General features: G+C 42.4%; 1 protein-coding gene across 2 annotated transcripts; it reads right to left on the reverse strand.

Annotated features, from left to right (window-relative positions):
- Positions 1–444: 444 nt before the first annotated feature.
- lhfpl4b (LHFPL tetraspan subfamily member 4b) lies at positions 445–21,046 on the reverse strand. 2 transcript variants are annotated; one of them, XM_055891140.1, is made up of 6 exons: positions 20,658–20,945; positions 16,445–16,668; positions 12,537–12,741; positions 8,834–9,061; positions 2,251–2,314; positions 445–1,092 (listed from the first exon to the last, which is right to left on the reverse strand). In XM_055891140.1, exons 2-5 carry the CDS (start codon positions 16,661–16,663, stop codon positions 2,289–2,291), a joined length of 678 nt encoding a protein of 225 aa, XP_055747115.1. In that variant the 5' UTR covers positions 16,664–16,668; positions 20,658–20,945; the 3' UTR covers positions 445–1,092; positions 2,251–2,288. The 2 variants fall into 2 exon arrangements, with proteins under 2 accessions (XP_055747115.1, XP_055747114.1); XM_055891139.1 differs by lacking the exons at positions 445–1,092; positions 2,251–2,314 and having other exon boundaries at positions 8,110–9,061; positions 20,658–21,046.
- Between the last annotated feature and the right edge of the window lie 467 nt (positions 21,047–21,513).

The following is a 21,513-nucleotide window of genomic DNA, read 5'->3' on the forward strand; positions in this document are numbered from 1 at the left end:
CATGCAAAACACACTGTATTCTAGATAACACTGTACTGCCCACGAAGGACACACTGTATACTGGATAACACAGTACAGTACTGCCCATGAAAAACACACTGTATACTAGATGTGCAACTTACAGCTCCACACCCCGCCTACCCCCAGCCGTTCACTCCTTTGTATATTTGTTTTTCTCATGATTTAGTATCTTTGTGGAGACAAACTGTGATTACCGTGTGTTGTTGTCACATAGTCAGTTAAAAATATTGTACAAAAATACATACCTGGTGCACTATATTTTCACAAAAGTGGATCACAGTAATAAAATCTGATGTGAAAACGTGATTTCTCTGTCTGTTGCGTTTTCGAGAGATGGGATAAGTTTGAATGTTGTGTTGTAGAGGAAGTGTTGCCTTCTTATCCCAGGCAGTACAGGCGAAACACAATACACAAACAAAGAAATACAGTATCTCACATATTTACTGGAAATGGCACTACATTAGAACATGCACACAATAACAGAATTTGACAAATTACTCAATATCAGGCTCAGTATAAACAAAAAGGCATTTAATACAAAAAAATATATATTTACACCGATTAAAAAAAAAAAGGATATACTATTCTATAAATAAAGTAAATGGAATTTTTCTAGGACAAAAAAAAACTCTACAAGAAACCTTTTCTCAAGCATCCTCGTCCTGTCTAGCCTCCCTCAGGCGGGGATATGGAAATAAGGCAAAAATATTCTCTCATATTCAAGGGGACAAACAACATTAAAAACATGATTCCTACATGCCTACAAGACACTGTCCCTCAAACACTGAACATTGAGAAATATATCTGTATATAAATCAGTCCTAAATGAACTGTAACATCACTAATGTCCTATATGTCGACGTGTCACCATCTTCCCTCCTCCGTAGTCAAGCACCAGTAGCCTCTCAAGGGTTTAAAACATCCGGGGACATCGTTGTCCCCAGTCTCACGGAGTAGAACACTGCTGCAGGTCTACTGTTGCCAGGTGACCGTTTCCATGCAGGGACATTATGTAACCAGGATATGCATGGTGATGTAATACCAAGGGGGAGGAGTCAGGGGGTTCTTCCTCTAGCAGTGTTTATTGGCCCAATGAAGATGGAGAGAGGAGGACATCATGGGAGGAAAGAGAGAAAATGAAGACAGGAGGAAACAAGGGGAAGGTTCCAGAAGAGAACAGGAAAAATCACACAGGGTAGTAAGGACCCAAAGAGTGAGGGACATGGAAATAATGAGAGAGAGGAAAGAGTGAGGGGCATGGAAATAATGAGAGAGAGAGAGAGAGTGAGGGGCATGAAAATAATGAGAGAGAGAGAGAGAGTGAGGGGCATGAAAATAATGAGAGAGAGAGAAAAGAGTGAGGGGCATGAAAATAATGAGAGAGAGAGGAAAGAGTGAGGGGCATGGAAATAATGAGAGAGAGAGTGAGGGGCATGAAAATAATGAGAGAGAGAGAAAAGAGTGAGGGGCATGAAAATAACGAGAGAGAGAGGAAAGAGTGAGGGGCATGAAAATAATGAGAGAGAGAGGAAAGAGTGAGGGGCATGAAAATAATGAGAGAGAGAGGAAAGAGTGAGGGACATGAAAATAATGAGAGAGATAGAGGAAAGAGTGAGGGACATGAAAATAATGAGAGAGAGAGGAAAGAGTGAGGGACATGAAAATAATGAGAGAGAGAGGAAAGAGTGAGGGACATGAAAATAATGAGAGAGATAGAGGAAAGAGTGAGGGACATGAAAATAATGAGAGAGAGAGGAAAGAGTGAGGGACATGAAAATAATGAGAGAGATAGAGGAAAGAGTGAGGGACATGAAAATAATGAGAGAGAGAGGAAAGAGTGAGGGACATGAAAATAATGAGAGAGAGAGGAAAGAGTGAGGGACATGAAAATAATGAGAGAGATAGAGGAAAGAGTGAGGGACATGAAAATAATGAGAGAGAGAGGAAAGAGTGAGGGACATGAAAATAATGAGAGAGAGAGGAAAGAGTGAGGGACATGAAAATAATGAGAGAGAGAGAGGAAAGAGTGAGGGACATGAAAATAATGAGGGGATAGATAGAAAAATGGGGGGAGAGAGAGGAAAGAGTGAGTCAAGTAATTACATTTTCATTAATGTCCCCCAAATTCAATATCCAAACAACTTCAAATGTAGAAAGCCAAATAAAAATCTGAACAGACTGGAGGGCTATCATATAGGTGACAGATAGTAAGTGACTGAGAAGCCTCACCTATATATATATATAACACAGAATGGGGACCAGCCAGTCTATGCAGACAGCAGAAACCCAGTCACTGTAGAGGGAAGACAAGAAACACAAGGCTTGTTACAGTCTGAAATGACAGATGTTCATTATCATTAGTAACCAACTGTAACGATTCTCCTCTTCCGCTTCATCCGAAGAGGAGGAGCATGGATTGAACCAAGACGCAGCGTGATACTTAGACATGATGTTTAATAACCAAAACAGAAAACACGAACGAACACTTGAAGTTACAAAACAAATAAACGATGTAGACAGACCTGAACGACGAACTCACATGAAACACGAAGAACGCATGAACACGAAAACTGCCTACATAAAACGAACGAACAAACAAAACCGAAACAGTCCCATGTGGCGCAGACATACACAGACACAGGAGACAACCACCCACAACAAACAATGTGAAACAACCTACCTTAATATGACTCTCAATCAGAGGAAATGAAATCCACCTGCCTCTAATTGAGAGCCATATTAGGTCACCCCTTAAACAAACATAGAAACAGAAAACATAGACTGCCCACCCAAACTCACGTCCTGACCAACTAACACATACAAAAACTAACAGAAACAGGTCAGGAACGTGACACCAACATTAGATACGAGGCTTATTACAGTCTGAAATGACAGATGTTCATTATCATTAGTAACCAACATTAGATACGAGGCTTGTTACAGTCTGAAGGGCCAGATGTTCATTATCATTAGTAACCAACATTAGATACGAGGCTTATTACAGTCTGAAATGACAGATGTTCATTATCATTAGTAACCAACATTAGATACGAGGCTTGTTACAGTCTGAAGGGACAGATGTTCATTATCATTAGTAACCAACATTAGATACGAGGCTTGTTACAGTCTGAAATGACAGATGTTCATTATCATTAGTAACCAACATTAGATACGAGGCTTGTTACAGTCTGAAGGGACAGATGTTCATTATCATTAGTAACCAACATTAGATACGAGGCTTGTTACAGTCTGAAGGGACAGATGTCTGTTCATTATCATTAGTAACCAACATTAGATAAGAGGCTTGTTACAGTCTGAAGGGACAGGTGTTCATTATCATTAGTAACCAACATTAGATACGAGGCTTGTTACAGTCTGAAGGGACAGATGTTCATTATCATTAGTAACCAACATTAGATACGAGGCTTGTTACAGTCTGAAGGGACAGATGTTCATTATCATTAGTAACCAACATTAGATACGAGGCTTGTTACAGTCTGAAGGGACAGATGTTCATTATCATTAGTAACCAACATTAGATACGAGGCTTGTTACAGTCTGAAGGGAGCAACATTCGGAGTAGCCTAGGCTACTACGCGAGTGAAGAGCAAAATAATTAGTTATTAGTCTACATAACACGCTAGAATGTTCTGATCAGTTTGGTGGACGAAGCTCCACGGTGAAGGAAGTTTCTGATGAACGTCATTGACGTCGTTGAACCGAGGCATTGTGGAATCTCGCTCCGACTACATCGATTCGCCAAAGGTCAATACGCCAAAAAAATGTCATTTATGAAACGCCCACCTTGTACCTGTTTTGGCCTCTGTCGTTGGGTGCCTTTCTTTGTTGGCTGAAATCCATACTTTTGCAATAAACGTTAATCAAATACAACCTCGCTATGGAAAGGGGAGACTTTCACGAACATCCCGGTGTTCTCTAATTTGCTCTACGTCCCCCACAAGTGTTACGGGACTCATCTGAAGGTAACCCATACAAATGAATGGAAGTATGGAGATATATATAGATATTAACCCTTCATCTGAAGGTAACCCATTCAAATGAATGAACGTATGGAACCATATATAGATATTAAACCATCTGAAGGTAACCCATACAAATGAATGGACGTATGGAGATATATATAGATATTAACTCATCTGAAGGTAACCCATACAAATGAATGGTAGTATGGAGATATATATAGATATTAAACCATCTGGAGGTAACCCATACAAATGAATGGTAGTATGGAGATATATATAGATATTAAACCATCTGGAGGTAACCCATACAAATGAATGGTAGTATGGAGGTAGTTTAGTGTCAACAAAAATAAGCGATTAAATATGTAAAAAAATATATATATATATTTCCTGAGCTTTCTTTATATCTCCTAGATATATGTCAGACGCTTCAACCCCCCCCCCCCCCCCCCCAAAGCTGTCCACTCGAGAAAAAGCGGTAAACATCAACAAAGGATCATAGCTTTCTCATGGATTCACCTGGTCAGTCTATGTCATGGGAATAGTAGGTATCCTTAATGTTTTCTACACTCGGTGTATATTGTTTGTATAAATGGCCTCAACGGGAATCGAACCCACGATCCAGGCATTGCAAGCAGAATGCTGAACCAACTGAGCCACAATAAGATTCTATTTGTTTCTTTCCAAGGTACCCAACAATACTTACAGATTACTTTTCTGTCCCTTTGCAGTTAAAAAAAAAGGTACGTGTTTGAGAATTTACAATAATTTTCTGGCCTAGCACCCCATGAAAATGGATGTCTATTTTGGTTACATACAATATGTTAATTCCATTTTAATTATTCCACGTTTTGTTGTCTTACAGCTTGAATTCAAAATGGATTAAATCGTTTTTTTTATCTCAACCATCTACACACAATACCCCATAATAACAAAGTGAAAACATGTTTTAAGAAATGTTTGCAAATGTATTGAAAATGAAATACAGAACTACCAAATTTACAAAAGTATTCAAACCCCTGAAGTCAATAAATGTTAGTCACCTTCGGCAGCAATTACAGCTGTGAGTCTGTCTGGGAAAGTCTCAAAGAGCTTTGTACACCTGGATGGTAAAATATTTACCCATAGGTCTTTCAAAAATTCTTCAAGCTTTGTCAAATTGCTTGTTGATCCTTGCTATACAGCCATTTTCAAGTCTTACCGTAGATTTTCAAGCCGATTTAAGTCAAAACTGTAACTAGGCCACTCAGGAACATTTAGCGTAGTCTTGGGTAGAAACTCCAGTGTGTATTCAGTGGTGTAAAATACTTAAGTAAAAATACTTTAAAGTACTACTTCAGTCATTATTGGGGGGTATCTATACTTTACTGTTAATATTTTTGACAACTTTTACTTTTAACTTCCATATCTTCCTAAATAAAATTATGTACTCCATACATTTTCCCTGACACCCAAAAGTACTTATAATACTTTGAATGCTTAGCAGGACAGGAAAATAGTCAAATTCACGCACTTATCAAGAGAATATCTCTGTTCATCTCTGCTGACTCTGATCTGGTGGACTCACTAAACACATATGCTTTGTTTGTAAATGATGTCTAAGTGTTGGAGTGTTCCCCTGGCTAGCCGTAAATTATGTCTGAGTGTTGGAGTGTTCCCCTGGCTATCTGTAAATGATGTCTGAGTGTTGGAGTGTTCCCCTGGCTATCTGTAAATGATGTCTGGGTGTTGGAGTGTTCCCCTGGCTATCTGTAAATGATGTCTGAGTGTTGGAGTGTTCCCCTGGCTATCTGTAATGATGTCTGAGTGTTGGAGTGTTCCCCTGTCTATCTGTAAATGATGTCTGAGTGTTGGAGTGTGACCCTGTCTATCTGTAAATTATGTCTGAGTGTTGGAGTGTTCCCCTGGCTATCTGTAAATGATGTCTGAGTGTTGGAGTGTTCCCCTGGCTATCTGTAAATGATGTCTGAGTGTTGGAGTGTACCCCTGGCTATCTGTAAATTATGTCTGAGTGTTGGAGTGTTCCCCTGGCTATCTGTAAATGGTGTTGGAGTGTTCCCCTGGCTATCTGTAAATGATGTCAGAGTGTTGGAGTGTTCCCCTGGCTATCTGTAAATTATGTCTGAGTGTTGGAGTGTTCCCCTGGCTATCTGTAAATGATGTCTGAGTTTTGGAGTGTTCCACTGGCTATCTGTAAATGATGTCGGAGTGTTGGAGTGTTCCCCTGGCTATCTGTAAATGATGTCTGAGTGTTGGAGTGTTCCCCTGGCTATCTGTAAATGATGTCTGAGTGTTGGAGTGTTCCCCTGGCTATCTGTAATGGATGTCGGAGTGTTGGAGTGTGCCCCTGGCTATCTGTAAATGATGTCTGAGTTTTGGAGTGTGCCCCTGGCTATCTGTAATGATGTCTGAGTGTTGGAGTGTTCCCCTGGCTATCTGTAATGGATGTCGGAGTGTTGGAGTGTGCCCCTGGCTATCTGTAAATGATGTCTGAGTTTTGGAGTGTGCCCCTGGCTATCTGTAATGATGTCTGAGTTTTGGAGTGTGCCGTTGGCTATCTGTAAATGATGTCGGAGTGTTGGAGTGTTCCCCTGGCTATCTGTAAATTATGTCTGAGTGTTGGAGTGTTCCCCTGGCTATCTGTAAATGATGTCTGAGTGTTGGAGTGTTCCCCTGGCAATCTGTAAATGATGTCTGAGTTTTGGAGTGTGCCCCTGGCTATCTGTAAATGATGTCTGAGTGTTGGAGTGTTCCCCTGGCTATCTGTAAATTATGTCTGAGTGTTGGAGTGTTCCCCTGGCTATCTGTAAATTATGTCTGAGTGTTGGAGTGTTCCCCTGGCAATCTGTAAATGATGTCTGAGTTTTGGAGTGTGCCCCTGGCTATCTGTAAATGATGTCTGAGTGTTGGAGTGTTCCCCTGGCTATCTGTAAATGATGTCTGAGTTTTGGAGTGTGCCCCTGGCTATCTGTAAATGATGTCTGAGTGTTGGAGTGTTCCCCTGGCTATCTGTAAATGATGTCTGAGTGTTGGAGTGTTCCCCTGGCTATCTGTAAATGATGTCTGAGTGTTGGAGTGTGCCCCTGGCTATCTGTAAATGATGTCTGAGTTTTGGAGTGTGCCCCTGGCTATCTGTAAATGATGTCTGAGTTTTGGAGTGTTCCCCTGACTATCTGTAAATGATGTCTGAGTGTTGGAGTGTTCCCCTGGCTATCTGTAAATGATGTCTGAGTGTTGGAGTGTTCCCCTGGCCATCTGTTAATGATGTCTGAGTGTTGGAATGTTCCCCTGGCTATCTGTAAATGATGTCTGAGTGTTGGAGTGATGCTGTCTGGTTTGCTTAATATAAGGAATTAGAAATTATTTGTACTTTTACTTTTGATACTTAAGTATTTTTAAAAACAAATACTTTTAGACTTTTACTCAAGTAGTATTTTACTGGGTGACTTTTACTTTTTCTTGAGTCATTTTCTATTAAGGAATCTTTACTTTTACTACAGTATGATATTTGAGTACTTTTCCACCACTGTGTGTATTTGGCCTTGTGTTTTAGGTTATTGTCCTGCTGAAATGTGTATTTGTCTCCCTGTGTCTGTTGTTAAGCCAACTGAACCAGGTTTTCCTCTAGGACTCCCCCAGTCCTTAATACAAGCATACCCATAACATGATGCAGCCACCACTATGAAAATATGGAGAGTGGTACTCAGTAATGTGTTGTATGGAATTTGCCCCAAACATAGCAATTTCTATTCTGGACAAAAAGTTAATTGCTTTGCCACATTTTTTTGAAGTATTACTTTAGTGTCTTGTTGCAAACAGGATGCATGTTTTGGAATATTTTTATTCTGTACAGGCTTCCTTCTTTTCACTCTGTCAATTAGGTTAGTATTGTGGAGTAACTACAATGTTGTTGATCCATCCTCAGTTTTCTCCTTTCACAGCCATTAAACTCTTTTCAAGTCAACATTGGCCTCATGGTGAAATCCCAGAGCGGTTTCCTTCCTCTCCGGCAACTGAGTTAGGAAGGTCGCCTGTATCTTTGTAGTCACTGGGTGTATTGATACACCACCCAAATTGTAAATAATAACTTCACCATGCTCAAAGGGATATTCAATGTGTGCTTTTTTTATTTGTACCCATCTACCAAGAGGTGCCTTTCTTTGTGAGGCATTGGAAAACCTCCCTGGTCTTTGTGGTTGAATCTGTGTTTGAAATTCACTGCTCGACTGAGAGACCTTACAGATAAAAAAATTTGTGTTAAACACTATTATTACCCACAGAGTTCATGCAACATATTGGTAAACACATTTTTACTCCTGAACTTATTTATGCTCGGCAAAACTTATTGACTCAAGACATTTCAGCTTTTCATTTCAATAAATTTGTAAAAATGTCTTAAAACATAATTCCACTTTTACATTATGTGGTATTGTGTTGAGACCAGTGACACAACATCTCAATGTAATCCATTTTAAATTCAGGCTGTAACACAACAACATGTGGAGAAAGTCAAAGGGTGTGAAAACTTACTGAAGGCACAGTATACTATTATCACCATCTCTGAAATGTGATGTGTTTGACTACTAATGCTATGCTCACCGTCCTTGCTATCGGGACATGTGAGTAGGACCTTTATTTAACCAGGTCGGCCAGTTGAGAACAAGTTCTCATTTACAACTGCGACCTGGCCAAGAATAAAGCAAAGCAGTGCGACACATACAACAACACAGAGTTACACATGGAGTAAACAAACATACAGTCAATAACAGAATAACAGGATATGTTACACAAGGCATTGTGGGTGCTGTAGTATATGGTGCTATTCTCACCGTCCTTGGTGTCCTCTGGCAGCAGAGCGTCCTGTCGGTTGCCCAGTACAAAGGCCAGAGTGGCCAGGATGGCAGCATCCAGGACGCCCAACAAGGCCAGGACAAAGGCCCAGTGCACAGAGCAGTTTCCGGAGGAGAAACTGGTCACCCCGTCACCACACAGGTCCCGCATGTCCGCACAATCCCACGAGTCAGGGAACAGCACGCAGGCGAGAGCCAGGCAGAACCCTTAGAGAGGACGAAAAACACAGTGTAGTCAGGATCCAGGCTATAGCCAGGCAGAACCCTTAGAGGACGAAAACACAGTGTAGTCAGGATCCAGGCTATAGCCAGGCAGAACCCTTAGAGGACGAAAACACAGTGTAGTCAGGATCCAGGCTAGAGCCAGGCAGAACCCTTAGAGAGGACGAAAACACAGTGTAGTCAGGATCCAGGCTATAGCCAGGCAGAACCCTTAGAGGACAAAAACACAGTGTAGTCAGGATCCAGGCTATAGCCAGACAGAACCCTTAGAGAGGACGAAAACACAGTGTAGTCAGGATCCAGGCTATAGCCAGACAGAACCCTTAGAGAGGACGAAAACACAGTGTAGTCAGGATCCAGGCTAGAGCCAGGCAGAACCCTTAGAGAGGACGAAAACACAGTGTAGTCAGGATCCAGGCTATAGCCAGACAGAACCCTTAGAGAGGACGAAAACACATTGTAGTCAGGATCCAGGCTAGAGCCAGGCAGAACCCTTAGAGAGGACGAAAACACAGTGTAGTCAGGATCCAGGCTATAGCCAGGCAGAACCCTTAGAGGACGAAAACACAGTGTAGTCAGGATCCAGGCTATAGCCAGGCAGAACCCTTAGAGGACGAAAACACAGTGTAGTCAGGATCCAGGCTATAGCCAGGCAGAACCCTTAGAGAGGATGAAAAACACAGTGTAGTCAGGATCCAGGCTATAGCCAGGCAGAACCCTTAGAGGACGAAAAACACAGTGTAGTCAGGATCCAGGGTAGAGCCAGACAGAACCCTTAGAGAGGACGAAAACACAGTGTAGTCAGGATCCAGGCTAGAGCCAGGCAGAACCCTTAGAGGACGAAAACACAGTGTAGTCAGGATCCAGGCTATAGCCAGTCAGAACCCTTAGAGGACGAAAAACACAGTGTAGTCAGGATCCAGGCTATAGCCAGGCAGAACCCTTAGAGAGGACGAAAAACACAGTGTAGTCAGGATCCAGGCTAGAGCCAGGCAGAAGCCTTAGAGAGGACGAAAAACACAGTGTAGTCAGGATCCAGGCTATAGCCAGGCAGAACCCTTAGAGGACGAAAACACAGTGTAGTCAGGATCCAGGCTATAGCCAGGCAAAACCCTTAGAGGACGAAAACACAGTGTAGTCAGGATCCAGGCTATAGCCAGGCAGAACCCTTAGAGGACGAAAAACACAGTGTAGTCATTATCCAGGCTATAGCCAGGCAGAACCCTTAGAGAGGACGAAAACACAGTGTAGTCAGGATCCAGGCTATAGCCAGGCAGAACCCTTAGAGAGGACGAAAACACAGTGTAGTCAGGATCCAGGCTATAGCCAGGCAGAACCCTTAGAGGACGAAAAACACAGTGTAGTCAGGATCCAGGCTAGAGCCAGGCAGAACCCTTAGAGAGGACGAAAACACAGTGTAGCCAGGATCCAGGCTATAGCCAGGCAGAACCCTTAGAGGACGAAAACACAGTGTAGTCAGGATCCAGGCTAGAGCCAGGCAGAACCCTTAGAGGACGAAAACACAGTGTAGTCAGGATCCAGGCTAGAGCCAGGCAGAACCCTTAGAGGACGAAAACACAGTGTAGTCAGGATCCAGGCTATAGCCAGGCAGAACCCTTAGAGAGGACGAAAAACACAGTGTAGTCAGGATCCAGGCTATAGCCAGGCAGAACCCTTAGAGAGGACGAAAACACAGTGTAGTCAGGATCCAGGCTATAGCCAGGCAGAACCCTTAGAGAGGACGAAAACACAGTGTAGTCAGGATCCAGGCTAGAGCCGGGCAGAACCCTTAGAGAGGACGAAAACACAGTGTAGTCAGGATCCAGGCTATAGCCAGGCAGAACCCTTAGAGGACGAAAACACAGTGTAGTCAGGATCCAGGCTATAGCCAGGCAGAACCCTTAGAGGACGAAAAACACAGTGTAGTCAGGATCCAGGCTATAGCCAGGCAGAACCCTTAGAGAGGACGAAAAACACAGTGTAGTCAGGATCCAGGCTATAGCCAGGCAGAACCCTTAGAGAGGACGAAAAACACAGTGTAGTCAGGATCCAGGCTATAGCCAGGCAGAACCCTTAGAGGACGAAAACACAGTGTAGTCAGGATCCAGGCTATAGCCAGGCAAAACCCTTAGAGGACGAAAACACAGTGTAGTCAGGATCCAGGCTATAGCCAGGCAGAACCCTTAGAGGACGAAAAACACAGTGTAGTCAGGATCCAGGCTATAGCCAGGCAGAACCCTTAGAGAGGACGAAAACACAGTGTAGTCAGGATCCAGGCTATAGCCAGGCAGAACCCTTAGAGAGGACGAAAACACAGTGTAGTCAGGATCCAGGCTATAGCCAGGCAGAACCCTTAGAGGACGAAAAACACAGTGTAGTCAGGATCCAGGCTATAGCCAGGCAGAACCCTTAGAGAGGACGAAAACACAGTGTAGTCAGGATCCAGGCTATAGCCAGGCAGAACCCTTAGAGAGGACGAAAAACACAGTGTAGTCAGGATCCAGGCTATAGCCAGGCAGAACCCTTAGAGAGGACGAAAAACACAGTGTAGTCAGGATCCAGGCTATAGCCAGGCAGAACCCTTAGAGAGGACGAAAAACACAGTGTAGTCAGGATCCAGGCTATAGCCAGGCAGAACCCTTAGAGAGGACGAAAACACAGTGTAGTCAGGATCCAGGCTATAGCCAGGCAGAACCCTTAGAGAGGACGAAAACACAGTGTAGTCAGGATCCAGGCTATAGCCAGGCAGAACCCTTAGAGAGGACGAAAAACACAGTGTAGTCAGGATCCAGGCTATAGCCAGGCAGAACCCTTAGAGAGGACGAAAAACACAGTGTAGTCAGGATCCAGGCTATAGCCAGGCAGAACCCTTAGAGAGGACGAAAACACAGTGTAGTCAGGATCCAGGCTATAGCCAGGCAGAACCCTTAGAGAGGACGAAAACACAGTGTAGTCAGGATCCAGGCTATAGCCAGGCAGAACCCTTAGAGAGGACGAAAACACAGTGTAGTCAGGATCCAGGCTATAGCCAGGCAGAAACATGCACAGAAATATAATATAATAGTATTATTTAGTTGCAGTCAAAACACCTTTTATAAAAGTCTGTCAGTGGTATGAATACCTGGTAGAACTGTAATACAGAAACCAGCTATTCTCTGAATGTACAATCAGAGAATAGCTGGTTTCTGTATTACAGTTCTACCAGGTATTCATACCACTGACAGACTTTTATAAAAGGTGTTTTGACTGCAACTAAATCAACTGTAATTTGGATTTTGTATACGCTATAGTATTATCCATTTCCAGAAAGGAAATATGTATTCAAAATGGCCATTTAATAATTACACACCATAATACAACACATGGTAGTCAAAATCAGGATTTGTTCAGCTGTTTAAAGGTCGAATCTCAAGGTCGAATCTCAAGGTCAATGTCTTTACAGAGATATAATGTTGTGTACCTGCAGTAAGCTGCAGCCAAGCGCAGATCTTGTAGACGGTGGCGGCGTTGCAGAACCTGAAGAGGGAGAGGCAGCCGACGCTGCTCCAGACCATGGTCAGGGACATGCAAACCAGCACGGCGGGAGACTGGAAGGCTGGGAGAGGGGTCAGAGTGCTCAGGGAGCCACGACACTCTGGGACCGGCCAGTCAGACTCCACACACACCTACAAAACACAGTGGCAAACATCAGGGTTGGGTGGGGAGGAGGGGGGGGGGGGGGTCATCAGGGTTGGGTGGGGAGGAGGTGGGGGGGGGGGTCATCAGGGTTGGGTGGGGAGGAGGGGGGGGGGGGGTCATCAGGGTTGGGTGGGGAGGGGGGGGGGGTCATCAGGGTTGGGTGGGGACGGGGGACGGGGGGGGGGGTCATCAGGGTTGGGTGGGGACGGGGGGGTGGGGACGGGGGTCATCAGGGTTGGGTGGGGACGGGACGGGGACGGGACGGGACGGGGGGGTTGATGCCGTTTTCAGTTTAATAAACATGTGCTACTGTAAGTATGCTTTATTACCTGTTAAACGCAGACATAAGTGTCTTAAAGGGATAGCGCGACATTTACAGTTAAAAGCAGACGTAAGAGTCTTAAAGGGATAGCGCGACATTTACAGTTAAAAGCAGATGTAAGTGTCTTAAAGGGATAGCGCAACATTTACAGTTAAAAGCAGACGTAAGTGTCTTAAAGGGATAGCGCGACATTTACAGTTAAAAGCAGACGTAAGTGTCTTAAAGGGATAGCGCAACATTTACAGTTAAAAGCAGACGTAAGAGTCTTAAAGGGATAGCGCGGCATTTACAGTTAAAAGCAGACGTAAGAGTCTTAAAGGGATAGCGCGGCATTTACAGTTAAAAGCAGACGTAAGAGTCTTAAAGGGATAGCGCGGCATTTACAGTTAAAGGCAGACATAAGAGTCTTAAAGGGATAGCGCGACATTTACAGTTAAAAGCAGACGTAAGAGTCTTAAAGGGATAGCGCGGCATTTACAGTTAAAGGCAGACATAAGAGTCTTAAAGGGATAGCTCGACATTTACAGTTAAAAGCAGACGTATTAGTCTTAAAGGGATAGCGCAACATTTACAGTTAAAAGCAGACATATGAGTCTTAAAGGGATAGCGCAACATTTACAGTTAAAAGCAGACATATGAGTCTTAAAGGGATAGCGCAACATTTACAGTTAAAAGCAGACATATGAGTCTTAAAGGGATAGCGCAACATTTACAGTTAAAAGCAGACATATGAGTCTTAAAGGGATAGCTCGACATTTACAGTTAAAAGCAGACGTAAGAGTCTTAAAGGGATAGCGCGACATTTACAGTTAAAGGCAGACGTAAGAGTCTTAAAGGGATAGCTCGACATTTACAGTTAAAAGCAGACGTAAGAGTCTTAAAGGGATAGCGCGGCATTTACAGTTAAATGCAGACATAAGAGTCTTAAAGGGATAGCTCGACATTTACAGTTAAAAGCAGACGTATTAGTCTTAAAGGGATAGCGCAACATTTACAGTTAAAAGCAGACATATGAGTCTTAAAGGGATAGCGCAACATTTACAGTTAAAAGCAGACGTATTAGTCTTAAAGGGATAGCGCGACATTTACAGTTAAAAGCAGACGTAAGAGTCTTAAAGGGATAGCGCGGCATTTACAGTTAAAGGCAGACATAAGAGTCTTAAAGGGATAGCTCGACATTTACAGTTAAAAGCAGACGTATTAGTCTTAAAGGGATAGCGCAACATTTACAGTTAAAAGCAGACATATGAGTCTTAAAGGGATAGCGCAACATTTACAGTTAAAAGCAGACATATGAGTCTTAAAGGGATAGCGCAACATTTACAGTTAAAAGCAGACATATGAGTCTTAAAGGGATAGCGCAACATTTACAGTTAAAAGCAGACATATGAGTCTTAAAGGGATAGCTCGACATTTACAGTTAAAAGCAGACGTAAGAGTCTTAAAGGGATAGCGCAACATTTACAGTTAAAGGCAGACGTAAGAGTCTTAAAGGGATAGCTCGACATTTACAGTTAAAAGCAGACGTAAGAGTCTTAAAGGGATAGCGCGGCATTTACAGTTAAATGCAGACATAAGAGTCTTAAAGGGATAGCTCGACATTTACAGTTAAAAGCAGACGTATTAGTCTTAAAGGGATAGCGCAACATTTACAGTTAAAAGCAGACATATGAGTCTTAAAGGGATAGCGCAACATTTACAGTTAAAAGCAGACGTATTAGTCTTAAAGGGATAGCGCGACATTTACACCAATGGCACGCATTCACATCACGGACGAATCACTGACCGCGGATGTATCTCAATTGCCATGGGGCTCTTGTCGAAAGTAGTACCTATACAGGAATACGGTGCCATTTTGGTACACTATCTGACTTCTGCTCCTGAGGTCTGTGTGTCAGTACAACCTTCCACCGGATCATTTTGTAAACAATTAACGTTGTCTTTCTTAGCTGTGATGTCTTACTGTAGTCTAATGGATGAGCAACCTCCTAGAGACACTATCCTATCAGCATCACCTATCAGCATCACCTATCAGCATCACCTATCAGCATCACCTATCAGCATCACCCCTCAGCATAACCTATCAGCATAACCTATCAGCATCACCTATCAGCATCACCTATCAGCATCACCTATCAGCATCACCTATCAGCATCACCTATCAGCCTCACCTATCAGCATCACCTATCAGCATCACCTATCAGCATCGCCGATCAGCAACACCTATCAGCATCACCTATCAGCATCACCTATCAGCATCACCTATCAGCATCACCTATCAGCATCACCTATCAGCATCACCTATCAGCATCAATAGGTTTACAGCCTGTAAAAAAACAGAGGCTTCCTCAGAAAATGACACTCTACGCTCTTAAATAAAATAAAAAAAATGAAAAGTGCTTTCTTGATCCTAAAAGGGTTCTTCGGCTGTCCCGATAGGACAGGGATCATCGACTAGATTCAGCCGCGGGAAGATTTTTTCTTGAGCGGATGGTCAGGGGGCCGGAACATAATTACAAATCATTTGTAGACAGTAAAATTGATCGATGCCCAATCCAGATATAACATTTGACTAAAACATAACCATTACAATTGTATACAATCACATACGTTGAGTGTACAAAACATTGAGTTGCACCTCCCCCTTTTGCCCTCAGAACAGACTCAATTATTCAAGGCATGGACTCTACAAGGTGTCGAAAGAGTTCCACAGGGATGCTGACCCATGTTGACTCCAATGCTTCCCCCAGTTGTGTCAAGTTGGCTGGATGTCCTTTGGGTGGTGGACCATTCTTGATAGACAAGGGAAACTGTTGAGTGTGAAAAACTCAGCAGCATTGCAGTTCTTGACACAAACCGGTGCCTCTGACACCAACTACCATACCCCGCTCAAATGCACTTACATATTTTGTCTTGCCCATTCACCCTCTGAATGGCACACATACACAATCCATTTCTCAATTGTCTCAAGGATTAAAAATCCTTATTTAACCTGTCTCCTCCCCTTCATCTACACTGATTGAAGTGAATTTAACAAGTGACATCAATAAGGGATCATGGCTTCTCCTGGTTTCACCTGGTCAGTCTATGTCATGGAAAGAGAGTGTTTTGTACACTCAGTTTCACCTGGTCAGTCTATGTTATAGAAAGAGAGTGTTCGTACACTCAGTTTCACCTGGTCAGTCTATGTTATAGAAAGAGAGTGTTTTGTAGACTCAGTTTCTATCTCTCTATTATGTGTGGGAGTACATTGAACAGGTCTCCTAAATTGAAATCACTTGCTGGTGTTTTTACAATCTTTTATGTCCAACACATACACACCCACACCCACACACACACGCACGCACACACACACACACACAACCTACCTCGAACAGTCCCAAGGTGCCAGACTTTGGCACGGGGCCTCCTCCCTGGTAGTGAACCTCTCTGGTGCCCACCCAGGAGGGCTGTATTAGGATGACAACCTCGATGATGGCGAAGCAGAGGGTACACACAGCCCAGAGGACGCCCACCGCCCGGGCGCTACGGATAAACTCTGTCTGGTAGAGACGAGCTACCTCAGCGGTGTGGGGGGTCATCGCCATAAGTACTGAGGGGGAGAACGGGATAAGGGGGAGGTGGTCAGGTAGGAGATAACAATATCAACAACAGTAATAACAACAACAACAACAACAACAATATCAACAACAATAACAACAACAACAATAGCAACAACAACAATAACAACAACAGTAATAATAACAACAATAACAACAATAGCAACAAAAACAACAACAATAACAACAACAACAATATCAACAACAGTAATAACAACAACAATAGCAACAACAACAATATCAACAACAGTAATAACAACAACAATAGCAACAACAACAATATCAACAACAGTAATAACAACAACAATAGCAACAACAACAATATCAACAACAGTAATAACAACAACAATAACAACAACAATATCAACAACAGTGATAACAACAACAACAATAGCAACAACAACAATATCAAGAACAGTGATAACAACAACAATAACAACAACAACAATATCAACAACAGTAATAACAACAACAATAGCAACAACAACAATATCAACAACAGTAATAACAACAACAATAGCAACAACAACAATATCAACAACAGTAATAACAACAACAATAACAACAATAGCAACAAAAACAACAACAATAACAACAACAACAATATCAACAACAGTAATAACAACAACAATAGCAACAACAACAATAACAACAACAACAATAGCAACAACAACAACATCAACAATATCAACAACAGTAATAGCAACAACAACAACAACAACAATATCAAGAACAGTAATAACAACAACAACAACAACAATAGCAACAACAACAACAACAATAGCAACAACAGTAATAACAACAACAACAACAACAACAATATCAAGAACAGTAATAACAACAACAATAACAACAATAGCAACAACAACATCAACAATATGGCAGGGAAATTTAAATTAGTTCATTCCATAGTGTCTTCAGATAGTTTTCACACCCCTTGACTTATTCCAGATCTTGTTGTGTTACAGCCTGAATTCTAAATGGATTAAATATATATCCATATTTTTTTAGCCATCTACACACCTCCTAATGACAATGTGAAAACATGTCTTTGTAGAACTTTGTAGAATCCCTTCGGCAGTGATTACAGCTGTCTTTATGGGTAAGTCTCTAATAGTTTTTCACACCTGGATTGCGTAACATTTGCCCATTATTCTTTTCTAAATTCTTAAATCTCTGTCAAATTGGTTGTTGATCATTGCTAGACAACCATTTTCACGTCTTGCTATGGATTTAAGTCAATAAAAGTCAAAACATTCACTGTCTTCTTGGTAAGCAACTCCAGTGTAGATTTGGCCTTGTGTTTTAGGTTATTGTCCTGCTGAAAGGTGAATTCATCTCCCACAGTCTGGTGGAAAGCAGACTGAACCAGGTTTTACTCTAGGATTTTGCCTGTGTTTAGCTCCATTCCATTTCACTTTTATCCTGAAAAACTCCCCAGTCCTTAACGTTTACAAGAATACCCATAACATGATGCAGCCACCACAATGCTCGAAAATAAAGAGAGTGGTATTCAGTAATGTGTTGTAATGGATTTGCCCCAAACATAACTCTGTATTCTGGACAAAAAGTGAATTGCTTTGCCACATTATTTTGCAGTATTACTTTAGAGTCTTGTTGCAAACAGGATGCATGTTTTGGAATATTTTTATTTTGTACAGGCTTCCTTCTTTTGTCAATTAGGTTAGTATTGTGGATTAACTATGATGTTGTTGATCCATCCTCAGTTTTCTCATATAACAGCCATTCAACAAAACATCTCTGAAGCTAGAGACTCTTACCTCCCTCACTAGCTTTAAGCACCAGCTGTCAGAGCAGCTCACAAAATAAATAGCCCATCCAACTACCTCATCCCCATATTGTATTTATTTATTTATTTATCGTGCTCCTTTGCACCCCAGTATCTCAACTTGCACATCATCTTCTGCACATCCTACCATTCCAGTGTTTAATTGCTATATTGTAATTACTTCGCCACCATGGCCTATTTATTGCCTTACCTCTCTCTTATCCTATCTCATTTGCACATGCTGTATATAGATTTTTCTACTGTATTATTGATTGTATGTTTGTTTATTCCATGTGTAACTCTGTGTTGTTGTATGTGTCGAACTGCTTTGCTTTATCTTGGCCAGGTCGCAGTTGTAAATGAGAATTTGTTCTCAACTGGCCGACCTGGTTAAATAAAGGTGAAAAAAAAACCACAAAAAAACAGCCATTCAACTCCATAACTGTTTTAAAGTCACCATTGGCCTCATGGTGAAATCTCTGAGGGGTTTCCTTCCTCTCCGGCAACTGAGTTAGGAAGGACGCCTGTATCTTTGTAGTGACTGTGTGTAGTGATACACCATCCAAAGTGTAATGAATATCTTCACCGTGCTCAAAGTGATATTCAATGTCTGCTTCTTCTTTATTTTCATCTACCAATAGGTGCCCTTTGAGAGGCATTGGAAAATCTCCTTTTGTGGTTGAATCTGTGTTTGAAATTCACTGCTCGACTGAGGGACCTGACAGATAATTGTACGTGTGGCGTACAGAGATGAGGTAGACATAACAAAATTATATCAAACCACTGTTTTTGAACACAGAGTGAGTCCATGACACTTATTATGTGACTTGTTAAGCACATTTTTACTTATTTAGACTTATTTACTTTAAGTATGTTCCCCTAACCCTACCACCCCTCCCCTAATTAGAGTAGACTAACAGACAGGCTTCTACTTCCTGGTTATACAGTGCATTCTGAAAGTATTCAGACCCCTTGCCTTTTCCCATATTTTATTACAGCCTTATTCTAAAATGTATTACAAAAACAGTTTCTAAATCAATCTACACACAATACCCCATAATGACAAAGCAAAAACTGTTTTTTTGAAATGTTTGCAAAAATGAATTAAATATAAATATTTTTGCTGCAATTATTATTATATTATTGATTGACTATGACTTTTCAAGTCACCAAGCAGTGTTATTTGCAGAGTTAGCTCTGTAAATGTTGCATTAACAAAGCAGCAGAATACTTATTGACAAGACATTTCAGTTTTTAATTCATTTGTAAACATTTCGAAAAAACCCAATTCCAATTTCACATTATGGGGTATTGTTAGAGAGACAGACAGACAGTAATGAATCAGTTAGAGAGACAGACCGACAGTAATGAATCAGTTAGAGAGACAGACAGACAGTAATGAATCAGTTAGAGAGACAGACAGACAGTAATGAATCAGTTAGAGAGACAGACAGACAGTAATGAATCAGTTAGAGAGACAGACAGACAGTAATGAATCATTTAGAGAGACAGACAGACAGACAGTAATGAATCAGTTAGAGAGACAGACAGACAGTAATGAAACATTTAGAGAGACAGACAGACAGTAATGAATCAGTTAGAGAGACAGACAGACAGTAATGAATCATTTAGAGAGACAGACAGACAGTAATGAATCAGTTAGAGAGACAGACCGACAGTAATGAATCAGTTAGAGAGACAGACAGACAGTAATGAATCAGTTAGAGAGACAGACAGACAGTAATGAATCAGTTAGAGAGACAGACAGACAGTAATGAATCAGTTAGAGAGACAGACAGACAGTAATGAATCAGTTAGAGAGACAGACAGACAGTAATGAATCAGTTAGAGAGACAGACAGACAGTCATGAATCAGTTAGAGAGACAGACAGACAGTAATGAATCATTTAGAGAGACAGACAGACAGTAATGAATCAGTTAGAGAGACAGACAGACAGTAATGAATCAGTTAGAGAGACAGACAGATGAACCACAGTGGTGTATGAAGGGTTTCTACACAAAGATACACTGAGGATTATGACCGCATAATCTCATGCTCAAACAATTACTTCTATCTAACGAAAAATAAAATATTAAAAGCATCTATCAATGGATTGAAAAGGCTATGCAACGCAACCATGTTACAGCATGAATGCAATGCAAACAAAATGTAAGAATATATAGACGGTTCACCTTCCCACTGCTAGCAGCCGACTGCTGTGGTTCTGTCCCCTTAATGTAGATCGACACACCAGAAATCAGAACAGATTTAGATTAGAAATGCCGAGAGGATCCGGTTCCGAATGAACGAGGGAGTGATGGAGAAATAGACCATTTCAAAAAGAGAGACTCTCTGTTTCTCTCCGTGGCCTGGATGAACAACAACACGTACAGGCCCAAACCATCAGCATCAGGGGGAGATTCTCTCCGTCACAAACGGAAAGAGGAGAGCAGGGAGGGAGGGGGGAGGGGGGGAGGGTTAGATACAGACTGGAAAGGAGGGAGAGCAAGAGAGGCTGAGAGAGGGCAGGACAGGATGGAGGGAGGGGGGAGGGGGAGGGTTAGATACAGACTGGAAAGGAGGGAGAGCAAGAGAGGCTGAGAGAGGGCAGGACAGGATGGAGGGAGGGGGGAGGGGGAGGGTTAGATACAGACTGGAAAGGAGGGAGAGCAAGAGAGGCTGAGAGAGGGCAGGACAGGATGGAGGGAGGGGGGAGGGGGAGGGTTAGATACAGACTGGAAAGGAGGGAGAGCAAGAGAGGCTGAGAGAGGGCAGGACAGGATGGAGGGAGGGGGGAGGGGGAGGGTTAGATACAGACTGGAAAGGAGGGAGAGCAAGAGAGGCTGAGAGAGGGCAGGACAGGATGGAGGGAGGGGGGAGGGGGAGGGTTAGATACAGACTGGAAAGGAGGGAGAGCAAGAGAGGCTGAGAGAGGGCAGGACAGGATGGAGGGAGGGGGGAGGGGGAGGGTTAGATACAGACTGGAAAGGAGGGAGAGCAAGAGAGGCTGAGAGAGGGCAGGACAGGATGGAGGGTTGGGGGGGAGGG

Source organism: Salvelinus fontinalis, chromosome 31 (genome assembly GCF_029448725.1).
Source record: "Salvelinus fontinalis isolate EN_2023a chromosome 31, ASM2944872v1, whole genome shotgun sequence".
NCBI classification, from domain to species: domain Eukaryota; kingdom Metazoa; phylum Chordata; class Actinopteri; order Salmoniformes; family Salmonidae; genus Salvelinus; species Salvelinus fontinalis.